The sequence below is a fragment of the Sinocyclocheilus grahami genome, unplaced genomic scaffold (assembly GCF_001515645.1).
Source record: "Sinocyclocheilus grahami isolate Dianchi unplaced genomic scaffold, SAMN03320097.WGS_v1.1 scaffold10.1, whole genome shotgun sequence".
NCBI classification, from domain to species: domain Eukaryota; kingdom Metazoa; phylum Chordata; class Actinopteri; order Cypriniformes; family Cyprinidae; genus Sinocyclocheilus; species Sinocyclocheilus grahami.
The window spans coordinates 1,372,853-1,390,776 of record NW_015505189.1 but is presented as its reverse complement, the minus strand read 5'-3'; the positions used below and the strand labels follow the sequence as shown (position 1 = coordinate 1,390,776).

At 39.4% G+C, this 17,924-nt stretch overlaps 1 protein-coding gene across 2 annotated transcripts in view; it reads right to left on the bottom strand.

Annotated features, from left to right (window-relative positions):
- Window positions 1–2,605: 2,605 nt before the first annotated feature.
- LOC107593328 (rhombotin-1-like) overlaps window positions 2,606–17,924 on the bottom strand; it is a 29,287-nt gene continuing 13,968 nt past the window's right edge. Inside the window, exons 2-5 of one of the 2 annotated variants that reach the window (XM_016283013.1) lie at window positions 13,700–13,913; window positions 13,333–13,431; window positions 6,421–6,546; window positions 2,606–2,727 (exon numbers count right to left, since the gene is read on the bottom strand). In XM_016283013.1, the coding sequence (XP_016138499.1) occupies window positions 2,622–2,727; window positions 6,421–6,546; window positions 13,333–13,431; window positions 13,700–13,913 (545 nt within the window). In that variant the 3' untranslated portion in view covers window positions 2,606–2,621. The remainder of the gene's footprint in view (window positions 2,728–6,420; window positions 6,547–13,332; window positions 13,432–13,699; window positions 13,914–17,924) is intronic. The other variant, XM_016283021.1, reaches the window with a different exon arrangement.

Below are 17,924 nucleotides of genomic sequence, written 5' to 3'. Positions count from 1 at the left end.
TTTCATTTAGTTTTGTGTTTGTTTACATAATTGTATTGTTATGCTAGTGTTGTAATATTTTCTTTATTGGCAGTTTAGACTTTGCCACACAGATACACAGTTTTATACTGTGTGTGTAAAGCAGTGTTGCAGCAATAATTATAACAAATAATGAGAAATTAAAGTCTCGAGAGGTATGAGATATTTAAAAAAAAAATGTTTTAAGTTCAAGTTTGTCCTTTAATTTCTTTGGTAGCACAGACAAGGCACCTGTATTTTTAATTACACACATTTCACCTTTAAATCACCAGTAAGTACATGTGCAGTCGTGTGTGTGCCTGTGCGTGTGAGGTAATGCTGCAGCTGGGGATGAAACGTGTGTGTGTGTGTATGTGGTCTTTTCCCTCATTATTTTTCTAGAAAATGAGCAATCAGGCATCTTGCACAGAGCCTGATTGTCTCCCTCTGTAAATCAATCCAGGAGCTGCAATTAAAAGGTACTCTTATGTGGTGTAATTGCTGTCTCGCTAATCCTTTATTTGCACACCTGCCGGTGAGTCTGAATTTTTAATGAATTTCTAATTAATGCACATTGTACACTTGATTTATTTGTTAGCAAATGATGTCCCTGCTGGAGCATGCAGTGTTTCTAGAAAGCCTTCCGTCATCCACAGTGTATAGGTACATGCGCCACAGTTTGGGTGCAAATGTGCATAGGTACGTCTGGCCTAAAGGTCAAAAGCCATATGCTGTCCATGTGTGGTTGTAAACGTCTCGCTGATGCAGGTGGGGAAAAACATTAAAAGTTTATGGTGATTTGGCAATTGTTTGGGCGCCTTTATTCCTTGACTTGATGGCCTGTTATTTTCACATTCGCTCAGTTTTCAATTTGCACCTGTGAAAATGAGCAGTTTTATCACTGTTGCACTGATTACAGAAATCAGGCTCTTTTCGTTTAGTTTTGTGTTTGTTTACATAATTGTATTGTTATGCTAGTGTTGTAATATTTTCTTTATTGGCAGTTTAGACTTTGCCACACAGATACACAGTTTTATACTGTGTGTGTAAAGCAGTGTTGCAGCAATAATTATAACAAATAATGAGAAATTAAATAAAGTCTCGAGAGGTATGAGATATTTAAAAAAAAAAATGTTTTAAGTTCAAGTTTGTCCTTTAATTTCTTTGTGCTCTTTTAAGTCTAAAGTTTTCAAAGCAATCTGGGAATTGGGGAGAAGTTTTCTGTATGAACAGCATGGAAGGCTCCATTTAGCAAAACTATACCGGAGAGTCTGCTTTAAGTATTGGACATCTGTAAATGAAATTTCAATATGCTGTAAGACCCCAACTGATACCCTTCCCATTTCTTACCCACAATGAAAGAAACAAATTGCTTTAAATGGCAGATCCTCCATGAAGCAGCTCTCCTGCGGTTCAGAGCTCATAGAAACAAGAATTACCACCAACAGATGAAAATCAAAAGTAATGGGACTGAAGATTGTGTCACCTCAGTCGCAATCCTTTAATTGCACTTCTTTTGTTCATGAAAGTCATTCGTAAATGCACCGCTTTTGAGAGAGCAGTTTAACTCTCACAATGCCTCTGTGCCACAAAGACTGAAAAACCCAAGGTGGCACGACAAATTGCTCTGTATGTTTTTCGTACAAACACCATGCTGTTATTTTTCTCCAGACAATAGTTCATTATGAGGCCTTGTGATATTTTGACAGAGTTGTAGACATGAACTCAAGACTTAAATCACCAAGAGTAAGGATGAGAATTCATTAATACGGGAGAGTTTGAATAAACAAGAAAATTGTTGAACAAACTCAGAATCAGACACTCGGCATGAGCAGACCTCACAGATCTCTTGTGGTACTCAATGTTATGACAACAACAAATTGGAGTTTTTGAATTCATTTGCTTTATTCGAAATAAGACCGTATTTAATTCATTTGAAAACAACTTGTCTTAGTCCATCAGCAATTAAAATATGCCGTTTCATTATGTCATTCTGTATATAAAATTGTCATCATTTATTATTTCTTTGTAGTTGTCTGAAATGTTTTTGAAGCTTTAGCCATTTTAAGAGAGTTCAATAATTACATATGTTGTTACACGGGCCAGCTTCTTCAAACTTTGGCTTTGGGATGAGAAAACAAACTCAACTATGAACATTTAAGAATCTTTTTAATTCACACTGGTAATAAAATTGCATTACAGTTTCATAAAATAAATGTTCCAGTTTATATATACAGAAAACAGACTGTACATACCCTCAGAGAAGCATTAGAAGAACAAGAGAAAAAGAAATAGTGTGAGAGAGAGAGAGAGAGAGAGAGAGAGAGAGAGAGAGAGAGACCAAAACAGAAAAACATCACAAAAACCATACAGGCAATACAGTGCTCAGCTAAGCAGGCACGACTGTACATCAAAACGTGTAACTGCTCAGTGTTGGGGACAGCAAGGGCCAAAAGGTATTACATTTACAATAGAGTCCTCAGGGACCAATAGGGCTTTTACTGTAAAAAGTATTGCAGGCAAGCAGACAGATGCTCTTCTCTCGGAGTGCAGCAGAACATCCATCACACAAGCGTGTGTTTGTGTATGTGGACCGAGAGCTGCCGCTGCCGTCATTTGATTGGCTATTGAACTTGTGTCTCAAAGCTCCCGTTGAGCTGCCCCTCCTCATAGTCCATCTGACACAGAATCATGTTGTTTTTTAGGAAAAACTTGTCGCCCACACAAAACCTGCAGGAAAAACCAACAGACACCTAGGTTAACAATTATTTGGCCTACTCACATCAAGTCCAGAGGCATATAATAACAGAGGCAACAACAGATTTGAAAACCAACTCCTTCACACAAAGTCTGCTGAAATATTGTACTTTTTTTTTTTTTTATTGTTCTGTGGCTAGGTTTTTGTTTAAATTTACACTCTAAAAAATACTGGGTTAAAAAGGGACAAACCCAGCTACTGGGTTGTTTTGACCCAGCAGTTGGGTTGTTTTGAACCAGCGGTTGGGTTCAAAACAACCCAACCGCTGGGTCAAAACTTCCCAATAGCTGGGTTTGTCCCTTTTTAACCCAGCATTTTTTTTAGAGTGTATAATGTGGATAACAAATTATCATTCAGGTATCTCAGGAAATGATGATTTGGCATCAGATCAAAAGTTTTGGTGAATATTTGTATTTTGTCAGGCCTGAACAGACCTTTACACTGAAACACTCAATGGATAGTTGGACAAAATTCATAAGTGAAGAATTGTTTGAATTGCATTGGCTACACATCACAAAAAAGCTGAATTGCAAAGGCAGGAAGAGGAATTTACGGACTTGTAATTCAAATAATCATAAGTATAATTTAATTTTACTTAAAAAAAAAAAAAAATTTAGTCTGCATTAAAATTTGGAAATTCAAAAGCCATTTTAAATGTAATGCGGAATGGCCTACTGGGTTGTTTTGACCCAGCAGTTGGGTTGTTTTGAACCAGCGGTTGGGTTCAAAACAACCCAACCGCTGGTCAAAAACTTCCCAATAGCTGGGTTTGTCCCTTTTTAACCCAGCATTTTTTTAGAGTGTATAATGTGGATAACAAATTATCATTCAGGTATCTCAGGAAATGATGATTTGGCATCAGATCAAAAGTTTTGGTGAATATTTGTATTTTGTCAGGCCTGAACAGACCTTTACACTGAAACACTCAATGGATAGTTGGACAAAATTCATAAGTGAAGAATTGTTTGAATTGCATTGGCTACACATCACAAAAAAGCTGAATTGCAAAGGCAGGAAGAGGAATTTACGGACTTGTAATTCAAATAATCATAAGTATAATTTAATTTTACTTAAAAAAAAAAAAAAATTTAGTCTGCATTAAAATTTGGAAATTCAAAAGCCATTTTAAATGTAATGCGGAATGGCCTACAGCCCTGACAAACTTACTTAAAGGTCCATTTCAAAAGATATATACACACAAAAAAAAACATACAAAAACAAACAATAATTAATGGAATATCTTGGAATACCTTGTGTCACTTAGTGTTAAATAATAACAACAATAATAATAATAATAATAATAATAATAAGGGCAGGAAGAGGAATTTACGGACTTGTAATTCAAATAATCATAAGTATAATTTAATTTTACTTTAAAAAAAAAAAAAAATTTAGTCTGCATTAAAATTTGGAAATTCAAAAGCCATTTTAAATGTAATGCGGAATGGCCTACAGCCCTGACAAACTTACTTAAAGGTCCATTTCAAAAGATATATACACAAAAAAAACCATACAAAAACAAACAATAATTAATGGAATATCTTGGAATACCTTGTGTCACTTAGTGTTAAATAATAACAACAATAATAATAATAATAATTACAGGTTTTATGATGTAAATATGCACAAATCAATTAGAATATTTTGGTTTAGGTAATAGTGCATCAGTGTAAATGAACTTGTGGTACAGTCTTCATCACAGGCTTCAGGAATGTTACTGTTTCTATGACGGTCTCAAAGTCTCCTGTGATGTGACAATAAGGTGCAGCTTTAACTAAATGTTTTCAAAACCAACAGCATTTTTCAAAGCAGGACAGGATTGGCACCCAATGAAAGCATGCCACCACTTCTTTTCATTGGCAAAAAAAAACAAAACAAAAAAACCCCGCACCAGTTTCCAAGGAAACCCCACCGCTGAGCTTTTTTCCCCTATGTTGGGGCTCCTTGCCAAAGTATAAATTGTTAGCCTCTAAAAACTTCATTAAATTTCATGCCAATTAAAGAGAAAAACATTCCATGTGTGCACTGCATTTTTATATTGACAAGTTTGCATATGAAAGTCATGAATGTTGTATGGACAATACAGCGGCCATGATGAAGCCATTTTAAATGTAATGCGGAATGGCCTACAGCCCTGACAAACTTACTTAAAGGTCCATTTCAAAAGATATATACACACAAAAAAAAACATACAAAAACAAACAATAATTAATGGAATATCTTGGAATACCTTGTGTCACTTAGTGTTAAATAATAACAACAATAATAATAATAATAATAATAATAATAAGTACAGGTTTTATGATGTAAATATGCACAAATCAATTAGAATATTTTGGTTTAGGTAATAGTGCATCAGTGTAAATGAACTTGTGGTACAGTCTTCATCACAGGCTTCAGGAATGTTACTGTTTCTATGACGGTCTCAAAGTCTCCTGTGATGTGACAATAAGGTGCAGCTTTAACTAAATGTTTTCAAAACCAACAGCATTTTTCAAAGCAGGACAGGATTGGCACCCAATGAAAGCATGCCACCACTTCTTTTCATTGGCAAAAAAAAACAAAACAAAAAAAACCCCGCACCAGTTTCCAAGGAAACCCCACCGCTGAGCTTTTTTCCCCTATGTTGGGGCTCCTTGCCAAAGTAGAAATTGTTAGCCTCTAAAAACTTCATTAAATTTCATGCCAATTAAAGAGAAAAACATTCCATGTGTGCACTGCATTTTTATATTGACAAGTTTGCATATGAAAGTCATGAATGTTGTATGGACGATACAGCGGCCATGATGAAAGCGTTGCCAATGATGTTTTCTCTTATCAATCATTGCCACGCCAATGTGCTGTGTTGGCAAAGGAATAGAGTAGAGCATGGGAGAACCATGATTGTGCACCGTCCGTCAGCAGCAAGGATTCACTCACCAAACTTTATTACACACCTGGTGTTCACCAAATATACCACTTGACTATTTATTCCCATTTCCTACCAGATGCTTTATTTTATTTGATTGCTGCATGTAGATTCTTTAGAAGAGGCCGTAGTCAGTTACGGCACGACATTGCTGAAAAAAGTTTTTTTTTGCGGCATCAGTTGTAAATTGGAGTTTGAGCTGGTTTGTATTTACTGTATTCAATGAGTTTAGCGTGTGCATGCGGGCGGCTTTTGAGAATGACACAAGTATTTTTTAGAAGTGGGTCACACACTAGAGCATTTAAGACACTGTCACACTCCGTTGCTCCCCAGGAATGTTTGGAAGGATGATCCTGGAAAAGTTCATTCGTCTGGCAGCTTAATTCCCTTGGCGAGACACATAGTGGTGACGTGCTTAGCTTGGCTGTGGTATTGAGTAAGAGCTTTCTGGCTCACTGTGTTCAATAAGGTGTTCACAGTATGATCAGGCTTGGTATTGGTCTGCCAACGGTATTGCCACTGAAACGCTGGTTAATTTGACTCAACTCAAGCTTATAATCCCACTTCTGGTCACAAATACAAACCAGGACAAAACTGGAAGGTTTAAGACTAAAACGGTATGGGCCAATCGGAGTGTGTAAAGTCACAATGCTAGAATTCATCAAGTGTTTTTTTGTGTGAGCTAATAGGTTCTTCTGCATTTCTATATAGAAAGAAATAATCTTGCAGGCTTGTTGTGATCTCTTTCTCTCCTTACCTCTGATTACAAAGCTGACAGGCAAAACAGTCCAAATGGTAAACATTATCTCTGGCCCTCATCACCATTTCAAAGGCCGGGATCAGTTTATTGCAGGCTGCACAGTTCCCCGTTGTACCAAAGAGCCTGTGAGAGAAAACACAAAAAGCAGATTTACTTACTTATACCTGTTCTAGCCTTTATGAAATCATGCAACAAACTGAAAAAGGAAAGAAAACTACAAAACCGAAGAAGTGGAAGAAAATAAAAAAATATCTTATGCGATACGTGAATCCAGCTTGGCACACATTAGGTATTTTTTTGTTAATGAGGGTACAAACCTAGAAGTTAATTCTTCGCTAATGATCTAATTAAAATGATCACATGGTTCTAATCCCCTTCTTCAAAGAGTTTTTGCCTAGCACACTGCGAAAGCAATGAAAACAGGTCTGAGGCGAGCAATTGAACCGCTCAGTTTTTTCTCCTTCTCTCTTTTAAACTGGAGTAACTAATGAGACTTTGCTCAGACCAAAGCCAGCTGGATTTTACACAAGAGGCTAAATACTATAATGTAGTCAAAAGTTCAAAAGATTCCCCTCGCAAGGAGACTGCCTCTATCCTCCGTTCCTCTCTTCTTATTCTCCTTATTTCTCTGTGACCTGCTAAAAGCAGAGTGAGATGTAGAGGGAGTGTTGTGAGGTACGTAACCTTGGAGAGGTAAGTAGATGCTTGCCGGAGCACGGAAAGGGACACAACTCACATTTCTGCACTGTTTGTTTAAGCTTATTAGATGGAACGCAAACCACCAAGGTCACAAACAGAACAAGGCATCGAGGCAGATCGCTTTCCTCCACTACATCCGCCGTTGGATTTACATTTTCATTTTTAAAGCCCTTGCTCCAATGTTTAATTTGGAGATTCAGAGTCGGAGATATAGATATATACGTTTGGCAGAACAGGGATGCCATGCACACAGGAAGAGCAAATGGAGAAGAACAGGGGGAGGAAAAGGGGGAAAATAAGGCAGGATCAGGATGAGGCAGTATGCTAAACGCTTCTCTAAAGTTAAGGACTCGGTTGGAGAGAGAGGGAAACTGAACAAAGTTGTGTCGATTCCATATTAGTCACTCTCGACTGCTCGCCCTGCGTTACCACCAGCATCTATCCAGCAGACCCTGCTGTTAATTAGAGCAACAGACCCGAGCGGAGAGAAGTCTTATGGTGGGAGAGGGCATGTTGTTATATCAGATAGGCGAGGTGTTAAAAAGAGCCATTGTTAGATCGGGTTACTGCTCCAGTAAAATGTGTTTATGTGGAACTCTGACACTGAGGAGGCTGTGCAACCCCAGCGAGGTGTTGCCTCACAAAAGAGTTCAGCTTATTAAAATAATGGTTCGAGTGCAGCTTTGTTCCAAGGTCAGCGCAGAATCTGTGAGAAACTAACTCATAATTGCACAATTTATACTTTACATTTTGCAGTTAAACTTTAAATTAGTGTCCGTTACACATCACACGTAGAATTGGATTAGGCATCATAGTAAGTGTATTTACAAACGGCTCAAAAAAAAGTATTGCTCAGTTGTCCAATATGTTGTCAGTATTTCTAGTTTATCATTGTATAAATAACTATTGTATTCCTTTTTTTTTTTTGGGCTGTCAATTCAGATTTTTTAAAATTTTGATTCACAAGCCCTTGATTTCAAACTCTTGATTCTGATTCATTTGGGTATATTTCAGTTACATGAGAATGCCAGTTTATAGTAGTTGGCTGAGATGTATCTACTAGACATTCTTCGATCTTGGAAAGTTCTCAGATGGCGGGCCACATAATCCTAACGTTTGCAGACTCACATTCATGGTCAGAGGCAGAAGGAAGGATTAAGGCATCTGTCTGAAGTAGCGTGTTCTCTAAAAGGAAATAATGCACAGATAGTGGTCGAACACATTTCAAATGTCATGCCTTAATGCTGGAGCAAGCAACTGGAGTTGGGAGTTCAATGTTGTGTTATCCTGGCTCGCTACTGAAAAGGTGATGAGAGTCCCTGGGGATCCCGAACAATTTCTTATGGCTCACGTCCATCATGTTGCACAGTAGAGGGTGTTACAGATCACATCACAAGAGCCATTTTCCCTTCTTTTCTAAATCAGGTCACAGAAACCACAGGAATGGCAGTTACTGACTTGTGAAAATTCAGGGACCTCTTGATGGTTTAAGAGCAGAAGAGTCTTAAAAGAGAGGGACTCGCACACGCACAGTGACAGATAACCGGGCTTCTGCAAAGAAATCTGTGGTGGTTTAATTGTAGGTTTTTGCAGCACCATGATGGCCCGGCTCAAAATGGAGACTTTACTGGTGGTTAATTTAAGTGGATTAGGAGGTTACAGGAACTCATTTGATAGGTCACCAGCAAACTTTGAAATACAATAGCTTGGATTTTCAGGCAATATAAATCAAGATAAAGTGAAACCAACCATTTTATCAGCAAGGCCATTTAATGTTATTCCAAGCAAAATGTGTTCAAGAGCTTCCATGCCTAAAACGTCCATTGTGCATCGTTTTTGCTATACGAGTTGTCATTACAAGCTTAACTTTTTAATTGTTTTCTTGAAAACAAAGCAGTCTATTCAATAACAGATACTGTGATAAGATTAATGAGCTCTCAACTCAATGTAGCGTTCCTTTAAATGTTATCATAGCCTCGGCAAACTAAAAATCTCAAAGTCCCCTGCGCACTAATTCCAATGAACAGGAGTGAAACAATTTATAAGACAATAAAGGAAAGGAGAACAGAGCTTTTCCCTTCATAATCTTGTTTGTGTTTAACTAAACTTTAGTATTAAAGCTGAAAGCCTTTGCTCATTGTTCTCTATGATTCCCTGTGGCTCTGTGTAGACAGGCGTTTTTCTTCTGGCATTTCTTCTTAACTCCTCTGAAGTCGGCATCAGCTTCCTTCCCTTTAATGTCTCTCTGTGATTAGACTTCAGCTGTTCTAGTCCTTTACTTGCATTCACAGAGACTGTGGTTCAGTACTGTACGTGTGAATTTGCAAAGTTTCAAATACAGTGGGGTTCAATAGTGTAAGACCACGATGAAGACCTGGAATGTTCCCCCCTGGAATGTAATATATATAATTTTTTTTTTAATATACATCTGTTTACTATATCTAATAATAATAATAATTATATCTATACGTCAAATAATATATTTAATACATTAAACATCTAATATGTATAGCATACAAAAACACATAGAATGTATATCAATACATCAGACATTTGGACCCCACTGACAGAGGCATAGTTGTTAATCTTCAAAGTGAGATACGGTTGATACTGGGATTGTTTCCACTTAAATTATATGACTAATGTCTTTTTTGCCTCATAGGGATCGCTGTGCTTGCTCAGACTATTTTAACATCAAAATGCACCAAATGATTGCCGAGACTTTTCTCTGCCCTTTAATCATACTCACATGCTGGCTAGTAATGGATGTGCCATCATTAGGAGGAGGTGTAATCTACTTTATATTTCAATTAAAAGCACCCTTCTTTGATTAGTAAATGTCTGATGTGTTCCCCCATAATATAATGCAATGGTTCACAAAAAAAAAAAAAAAAAATCAGTTCAGGGGTGAATGCAGTCAAAACAGAGGCACTCTCACTCTCTGGTCATAAGGTCGAAGGAGTTTTGACTAGGGCTGAACGATTGTGGAAAATAATCAAATTGCGATTTAATATGCAATTTTTTAAAAAGCTCTTTATGTTCTGTATTATTCAACAAAGACAAGCTATAAATCATTGTATAGTATGACCAACACACTATTAGATAGATTAAACATAAATGTTCTTTTTTGTAGGCCAGGCCTATATGTTACGATGAAATTAGGTGATGCATGAATTGATATGACATTTTTATTTAACAACTACAATCACAGTATATTGACTGATTTGTTGAACTTCCAACCTTGTAAGCATGTAATAATTATGACAACAAAGCACTGACAAATAAGCCTGGTGTAAACATTAATATGAAAGTCAGTAACAAATCACACAAACTAAAGTAGATTGCAGAAATATAAAAACAAATCGGTTGCTTTACCACACTACTTTAGGTAATTCACAGTCACTGTAATAAACATTTAAACATGTGGACCGCACTTTTTAAACACTGTCTGTTAACTTTAGACCAGTGGTTCTCAAACTTTTTTGGTTGCGCCCCCCTCAGACTACCAAATAATTTCACTAAACATTATGAAAAATTTATGTTTTTTTAATTTAAAAAACCTACAGGGAAAAAAAAACACCTGCATCACTTGAAACATTGAAAAAATAGCATAGAGAGAACAACTGTTATTATTATTCTGTTATTTATTTCTTTTTTGTGGGTTTCTTGCTGTCCGCTAAGGCATAGGACACACAGGCTTTCCTCACCAACGACATTAAACAGTGTCTACACCTGACACGAGCAGCAAAATACTATTATAATCAGTGACGCTGTGTACACTGGATGCGACGCGACATTAAACTGATGCCTTGTTCCATTTATGACGTACTGACACAAAGTTCAAATGATTTGCAACGGTCGCTTTGTCGCATCCAGTGTAGAGCGGTTGCGGCACAGCATCCAGCATATACACGGTGAGTGAAGCCGAGAGCAAGATGTGCCTCCTCATATTTTCTGCATTTAGCTTTTAAATGACCAGCACCTGCTTGGGTCTGTGCGACTTCATCTATGGCTTTTCTCTTCGCTTTCACAAACCGATCCATCTCTCATTTTAAGTTACGTCCTTTGGCTGTTTACGGTTTTATTTCTTTTCTTTTTCTGCTGATGGCCCACGCTCGACTTGAAGCAGCGCTGCTTAGACCGATGGGTGTGTGTCATCAAAGTACTGCGAGAGCTATAAGAGGGCGCGGACGTCTCCTCATGCTTTCTCTCGCTCGCCGTACTTTGATGTCATACACCGATCGATCTTCAAGTGGAACACACCTCTTTACTCTGGCGTGTCACGTGACCGTGTAATCGCAGCCTCTGCGATTGAAAAATCGAAATTTTTCATATCGCGATATTATCACAAATGCAATTAATCGTTCAGCCCTAGTTTTGACCAAAGCAAAACGGATTAATCTATTTTTGTGTGCAGTAATGAAAGACTATGGCCTGAACGCTTATAAATCCTTCTATACTTGTATATTAAGGAAACAGTCAACTGTAATAGCTCAAGCTAGTTTGTGTAGTGGTGGGGCTGTGTGTTTTCATGGGGTGTGGGTTCATTATGGCTCTACAGTACTCCTGAAGGACAAAACTCAGAAGGAGCACAGCTCATAATAAATGTGCGCATGGCAGGGCTCCAAAAACCCAGCTGAAAATAAAAAATGCGTTTGATCCGCCCGCCTGTCTTTAATGAAGTACCTCCCTGTATGGGAGGCTAATTTTGGGTGAGATTTCCGCTTCATTACTGAAGGCGAGCGGGCTGATTTTCCAGTGGTGCGCTGGAGGTGAAGTTTAGGTGGGAAGCCCTGTGTGGAGTCTCAATCACTCGCGTTTAAAGCGAATGCACTGATGGTTCCTCGCACTGTCAGCACGGAGAGGGATACTTCTTAATTTGTTCCTTAATAGAATTCATATCCAGCATCTCCAGGCATTAAGTAGCACACATTTGTCACAGGCTGAAGAGCAGATGAGTGGGCCAGATTTCATTAGGACCTCAGAGCCAGTACAGCGGCAACAGGAAGCTCATTTTTGTGCAGTTTCCAACTTTCTCTGCTTTCATTCTTTAGCAAACCAAAAAAGTAATTGCCAAGCATTTGGGGCTTATTTCGATTTTTTTTTTCATTCATTTTATTACCACACATACCTCGGTGTACCTATTCGGAACCTTGTGAGGTTACACTAACAGTATCATAGCAGTCGTGATGTGCAAATTGTGTAATGGCCAGTGTTATTTTTACTTTATGAACAGTTTTTGTCTTGTGACAAAAGTATCAGTTAAATTTAGTCAATATTTTGTCTTGTCATGTTCATTCATTACATGACAAAAACATTACATTTTATTTCCATTTATATTTTAGCTGACTATAGTGCAATATGAATCCTAATATTCAAACATTTTATACAGTATATTAATTGATTTCAACATTTAACAAACTCATGTAAAAACTGTAATTCAATGTTCCTGAAGTAACATTGTATTGTCTACAATATTCTTTATGTTTTAGAATATTTACAGTCACAATATGAGATATGTGCTAGCCAGAGTTTCTAAGTTAGTTCAAGTTACTATTCTAGTGTTGGTATTAGTTAGTATTGTTAGTGAACTGTTTATCAAGGGTTGTTGTTTTTCATACCTCTTAATTGAAACCATTTTATTTTCATGATGCACATTTTTAGAAAAAAATTAAAATCTGTAATAATTAACTCACCGTCACATCATTCCAAACCTGTGTGACGGTGTAAAGTCCGTGTGGTCAAATGTTGTTTTGACCCTGTTGACCTTCATTAAATGGCAGTTTTTTGTGTTCCACAAAAGAAAGTCAGTCAAACCTGTTTGGAACTACATGAGGGGGAGTAATGATGACAGAATTTTAACTTTTGGGTGAACTATCCCTTTAACACGGTTAATGACGACATTGCTGAACTGCATGTCTTACTGGGAAGGGCCCTACCAGTGGGGGCTCTTTGGGGAGAGCAGCTTGGTGATAAATGACTGTATCTGGTTGGGAGACCCCAGGGACTGGGATTTAACGCCCAGGAAATAATCATGTTTAATTTAGCAAGCAGATGGCTCAGAGATAGGAGGCAAAACAGATCCTTAGACCTGCAGTTCTGCCACTCAGCTGCCTGGGGTGAGCTGAAAGTCCATACACGCACTCATATGCAGTGGTTTATCGCTCAACTTAGAAAATTTCACATTCATGTAAACATGCAATACCTTACCCGGCTAAACAAACAATCACTACAAGATGCCACTTCAAGCAGTTTGCTTCCTTGTGCAACTGGGACTTAATTGGAACACACAGAGTCTGGGTCGGTACACTGTGATGAGGAAAGAACAAGCACTTAATCTTCTGTAACAGCCTCAAAGAAAACATAATTTACAAGCTAAAAAAATATTATCTTCTAACCCCACAAGTTAGCAGATAAACGCAACAGGAGAGAGAACGAGGACAGGGCCAGGAATGAGACAGGCAGGGTGGCAATCATCGGCTGTTAGATGAAGGTGTACTTTTCTGAATGTCATGCAGCCTGAGGTGTAACAAGCCCTTTCTGCTTTGGCAGCACTTTGACTGCAGCGTGTTCTTACCTTAGGTAGTCCCTGCGACAGAGGATGAGATTGGCTTTGGTGTAGAGGGTGGAGCCCACCTCCCCCAGGCGGCAGTCGCAGCAGGCACATTTCAGGCAGTCTTCGTGCCAGTATTTGTCCAGGGCCTTGAGCAGGTAGCGGTCTTTAATCTTACGGTTGCAGCCGGCGCATCCCTTCTGTTTTCCTTTGGGCTGGACGGAGAGCATCGGCACACCTGTGGCGATAGGGAGACAAACACAGAGCGTTGTGATTTACTGCCTGGCTAAACCAGTGACTTTTCATGTTCCGCGCTCTTTGATAAGGGTGGTGACTACACCGAAGCTCGGGCCGCTGTTTCATATGCATTAGCCACGGACGCTCTTCCGCACGGATAGCCGTGCGGGTCACTTTGGACTGCGTTTATCCGTCGCTGCCCCCGCTCAAAAGAACATGTTATTTTTGGCGAGTGACATACACCCGTTTAATGGGGGCTTGAATGCATCTCTATGCTGGGATGCTCCAGGACCATCTCCATTTAGATAGCTGACAGAGGTATTTATGTTGTTTGGAAGATTAGCCATGGCCCTATTTCATCAGTATGAGAACTGTTGTCCATGCTAAAAGCCTCCTGTGGGCTTTGTTTGGTATAGATCAACATTAACCTTTTAGAACACTGTTGACCGCAAGAAGGCTGCTCTCAAGCTTCCAGTGAGATACGGTATGGCCTAAGTGCCTTCCAAACACGCACACAAACACATACACTTAAAGCCTGATCTCCTTTTACACTTGCGCTTGCTGCATCGCGACCAGAGACGAGTAACCAAACCGGCTAAATCGCCGCGTTGTCATGTAGCCTCCCTCCTTTAAGCATGCCTTTTAGCCTCCTAAAGGACAAATAAAGTCCATTTAATAACTGCACTAAATCTATCTGCGGTCTGACATTTGTGTGTGGACTAAAAGCTGCCCCTGGGCCAGAGCTGGTAACTCTGGCACTCGGCACCCCTCTGCCAGCACGAACAGGTCTGCCACAGCTGAAAGCGCAGGACAACAGCTCTTAAGACACTCTCTCCCACACTGAGCTATTGATCCGTCTAATAGAACGCGCAGCTAAACCGGCACTCTCCCTCTCTCTATACCTATCTTTTGCTCTCTGCTTTCAAAACACATTTCTCTCAGAAAGACTTGTGATGCCCCTTTTGACACCCCACCCCCCACACACACCCCTCCTCCCCCGCCAATCGGTAGCGTATCTGGCTCCGGACGGTCAAATGGAGACAGACCCATTTGGACAGAGGACTTTAAGCATTAGCCTTTTTACAGTATACAGTAAAATAACTCTGGCACTCGGCACCCCTCTGCCAGCACGAACAGGTCTGCCACAGCTGAAAGCGCAGGACAACAGCTCTTAAGACACTCTCTCCCACACTGAGCTATTGATCCGTCTAATAGAACGCGCAGCTAAACCGGCACTCTCCCTCTCTCTATACCTATCTTTTGCTCTCTGCTTTCAAAACACATTTCTCTCAGAAAGACTTGTGATGCCCCTTTTGACACCCCCCCCCCCACACCACACACACACCCCTCCTCCCCCGCCAATCGGTAGCGTATCTGGCTCCGGACGGTCAAAACATTAAAAGCCCCCAGTCCTGGATGGAGACAGACCCATTTGGACAGAGGACTTTAAGCATTAGCCTTTTTACAGTATACAGTGAAAACATTTTTCTGTAAATATCCAAAGAATTGGTGTTATTCAAAACAAGGTGTTGATTTTTGGTATTTGTGAGGAATTAAATGTGATAGTCGGCACAAAATTATAATGCAGTCATCATTTACTGTCTTTCATGTTATTCCAAGCCTGTATGACTTGGTTTCTTCTGCACTGTAAAAAGCATTTTGAAGTTGTAAATAAAACAAATATTTTTTGGCCATACTTTGAAAATCAATTGGGGCCAATGTTGTTTGGACTCTACTGACTTCCATTGTATAGACGACAACTTTTGTGTTCTACAGAAAAAGAAAGTCATGCAGGTTTGGAAGGATATGAACTGATTTCTTAGGTGGACTATACCTTGAAATGAATATTTTCCTGCTATCGTCATGTTTATGTAATGCATATGCTTAGCTGATTGTTAGTGATATTTGTGTATGAGACGAGATGTCCGTTAAGAGTATTCTGATGGCAGAGGTCACTTGCAGCAGCTCTTTTTCAGCTCTGGCTTTAATGTCCGGTAATGGCTCTACTGTACATGATCAACAAATGTACGCCAGTGGGCATGAACTCCATTATCCGGTACGCCGCATGCAACTAATCAGCATATTAATGTTTTTTTTGTGTGTGTGTGTGTATCCTCCTCTAACTGGACTAACCTTGCACTGTAGTTCCAAGAGAGGTTTAGTACACGCTAGGTTTGAAAAAAAATTCAGAATTTTACAAAACTTTCAAACAAGCAAAGGCAAATTCAAACATTCAAATTTTGTCTTGACAAACTTTACTTTTTACTTTAGTTATATAAATTCACTTGAATTCTACTTCCTTATATTACAATTTGAATTGCTATTCTACGTCCCGTTTACTACCTCGATTCAAATTTGGCAACTGAATTGGAATTTAAAAAGGCACTCAATTCATTTCTCAATGGTGCACAATCCTGGTATGCGCTCATTCTCACACTTTCCCTCTGTGATGCACATGGTCATTTATTGGATTCAGATTTGTTCAGTGATTCTGGATCGTCCACACATCAGTGGTGCTATGAATATAATATAATTAGCATTTCCTTGGTTATAAAATGAGGTAAAAATGTAAGAGCACTCAGGAAAGACTGAAAGAGAGAGAGAGAGAGAGAGAGAGAGAGGGCAGGAGAGCAAGGGCTTGTTAGTTAAATTTATGACTTGGATGTGAATAAGAGCTCTGGTGGTATTCAACCATCTTATTTCTTTATCAGAACTGGAAAAAGAAGAAAGCTAATTGGTCTAGCGCCACTGATGGGAGCCATCAATTAGCGGTGTGCTTCCCCCTCCAGCTTCCTCCCCCGTCCCCCCTCTGGCCCCAATACGGGCCCCTTGAAGCCGTCGCATTAGGATCACAAAACTCGCTATAAATACCCATGTTCAGTATAAATGAAGGTAAAAAGCCTTTAAATTGAAGCCACACTAGCTGAGGGCGGTCGTTTTCTACCTGCATTTCATGGCTTGTTAGAGGTGCACTCTGCAGGTATGCCAACAGTGCTCTCCTGTCAGCCTTCTACAGAACTAGAAACATTAATGAGGAGAGAGAGAGCTTGTCTGTGAGGAAAAAGTGTGTCGGTGTTTGTACGCGAGTGTGCGTACGAGACGGAAACTAGCTTGGGAATCAGGCTCCTTCAGTTCCCCAAGGGATGGCACAAAAATCTTTAATTTGCCTTTTATGACAGCTAATTAGTTATTCTATTCAAAATCTTTGCTTTAAATAAGAGAACTAATTATACACAAAGGTCGTTTCCCCCACCTCAGGAGAACCACACATAATTGGTTTAGGCCACCACCCCCCACTTTCCTCCCATATTTTAACAACGTGCACGTTGGCTAAAGAAAAAGTTAACCGTGGCGAGCTTAACCCTTTCTGTTGTAAACCACTCAAGGCTCATATAAAAAGAAACCTTTGAGTATTTCCCGTTCTGTAATTACCTGGATAAATTCAGGTTTGTCGGTAACTGAATGACACCATCATGCCGTGACAGGTTTCCTAACCCAGATTTAAGGCGGCTAACACCTCCTGTCTCACCAGGCTAGAGCAACCTCCAGGGTGAGTTAGCGGATGTGAGGAGCGCTGTATTCTGTCGGAGCTAATCATCTTGTTTCTGCCATCTCGGAGAAACCTCTTGTTGTTTTCCAAAAAAAGAGCCAGCTGAAATATGCTTTTAGAAGCCCTATATAGCCTCAGCACATTTTAAACCTGAAACGACAGAGTAAATGACTGAATAAAAGTACATAATGTTGACTTTGACATCAGCAAACTGGTATTTTGGGGTTTATACAGAAGAGTGCACCTGTCATCATTCTTTGCACAGCCTGGAATCTTGGTAGTAGACCCTTCCCCCATTTCTGTCGTGCAGAAAAAAGGGGAACATTATAAACGGAGACAAACTGAGGAGGCAGCTCCCACTTAATCCAATCCATTTAACAGATACAAGTGCTGCTGACCTTCCTGTGTCATTCCATGTCACAAAAAAGCAGATCTTGCTAACCGCCACTTGATTCATATCCT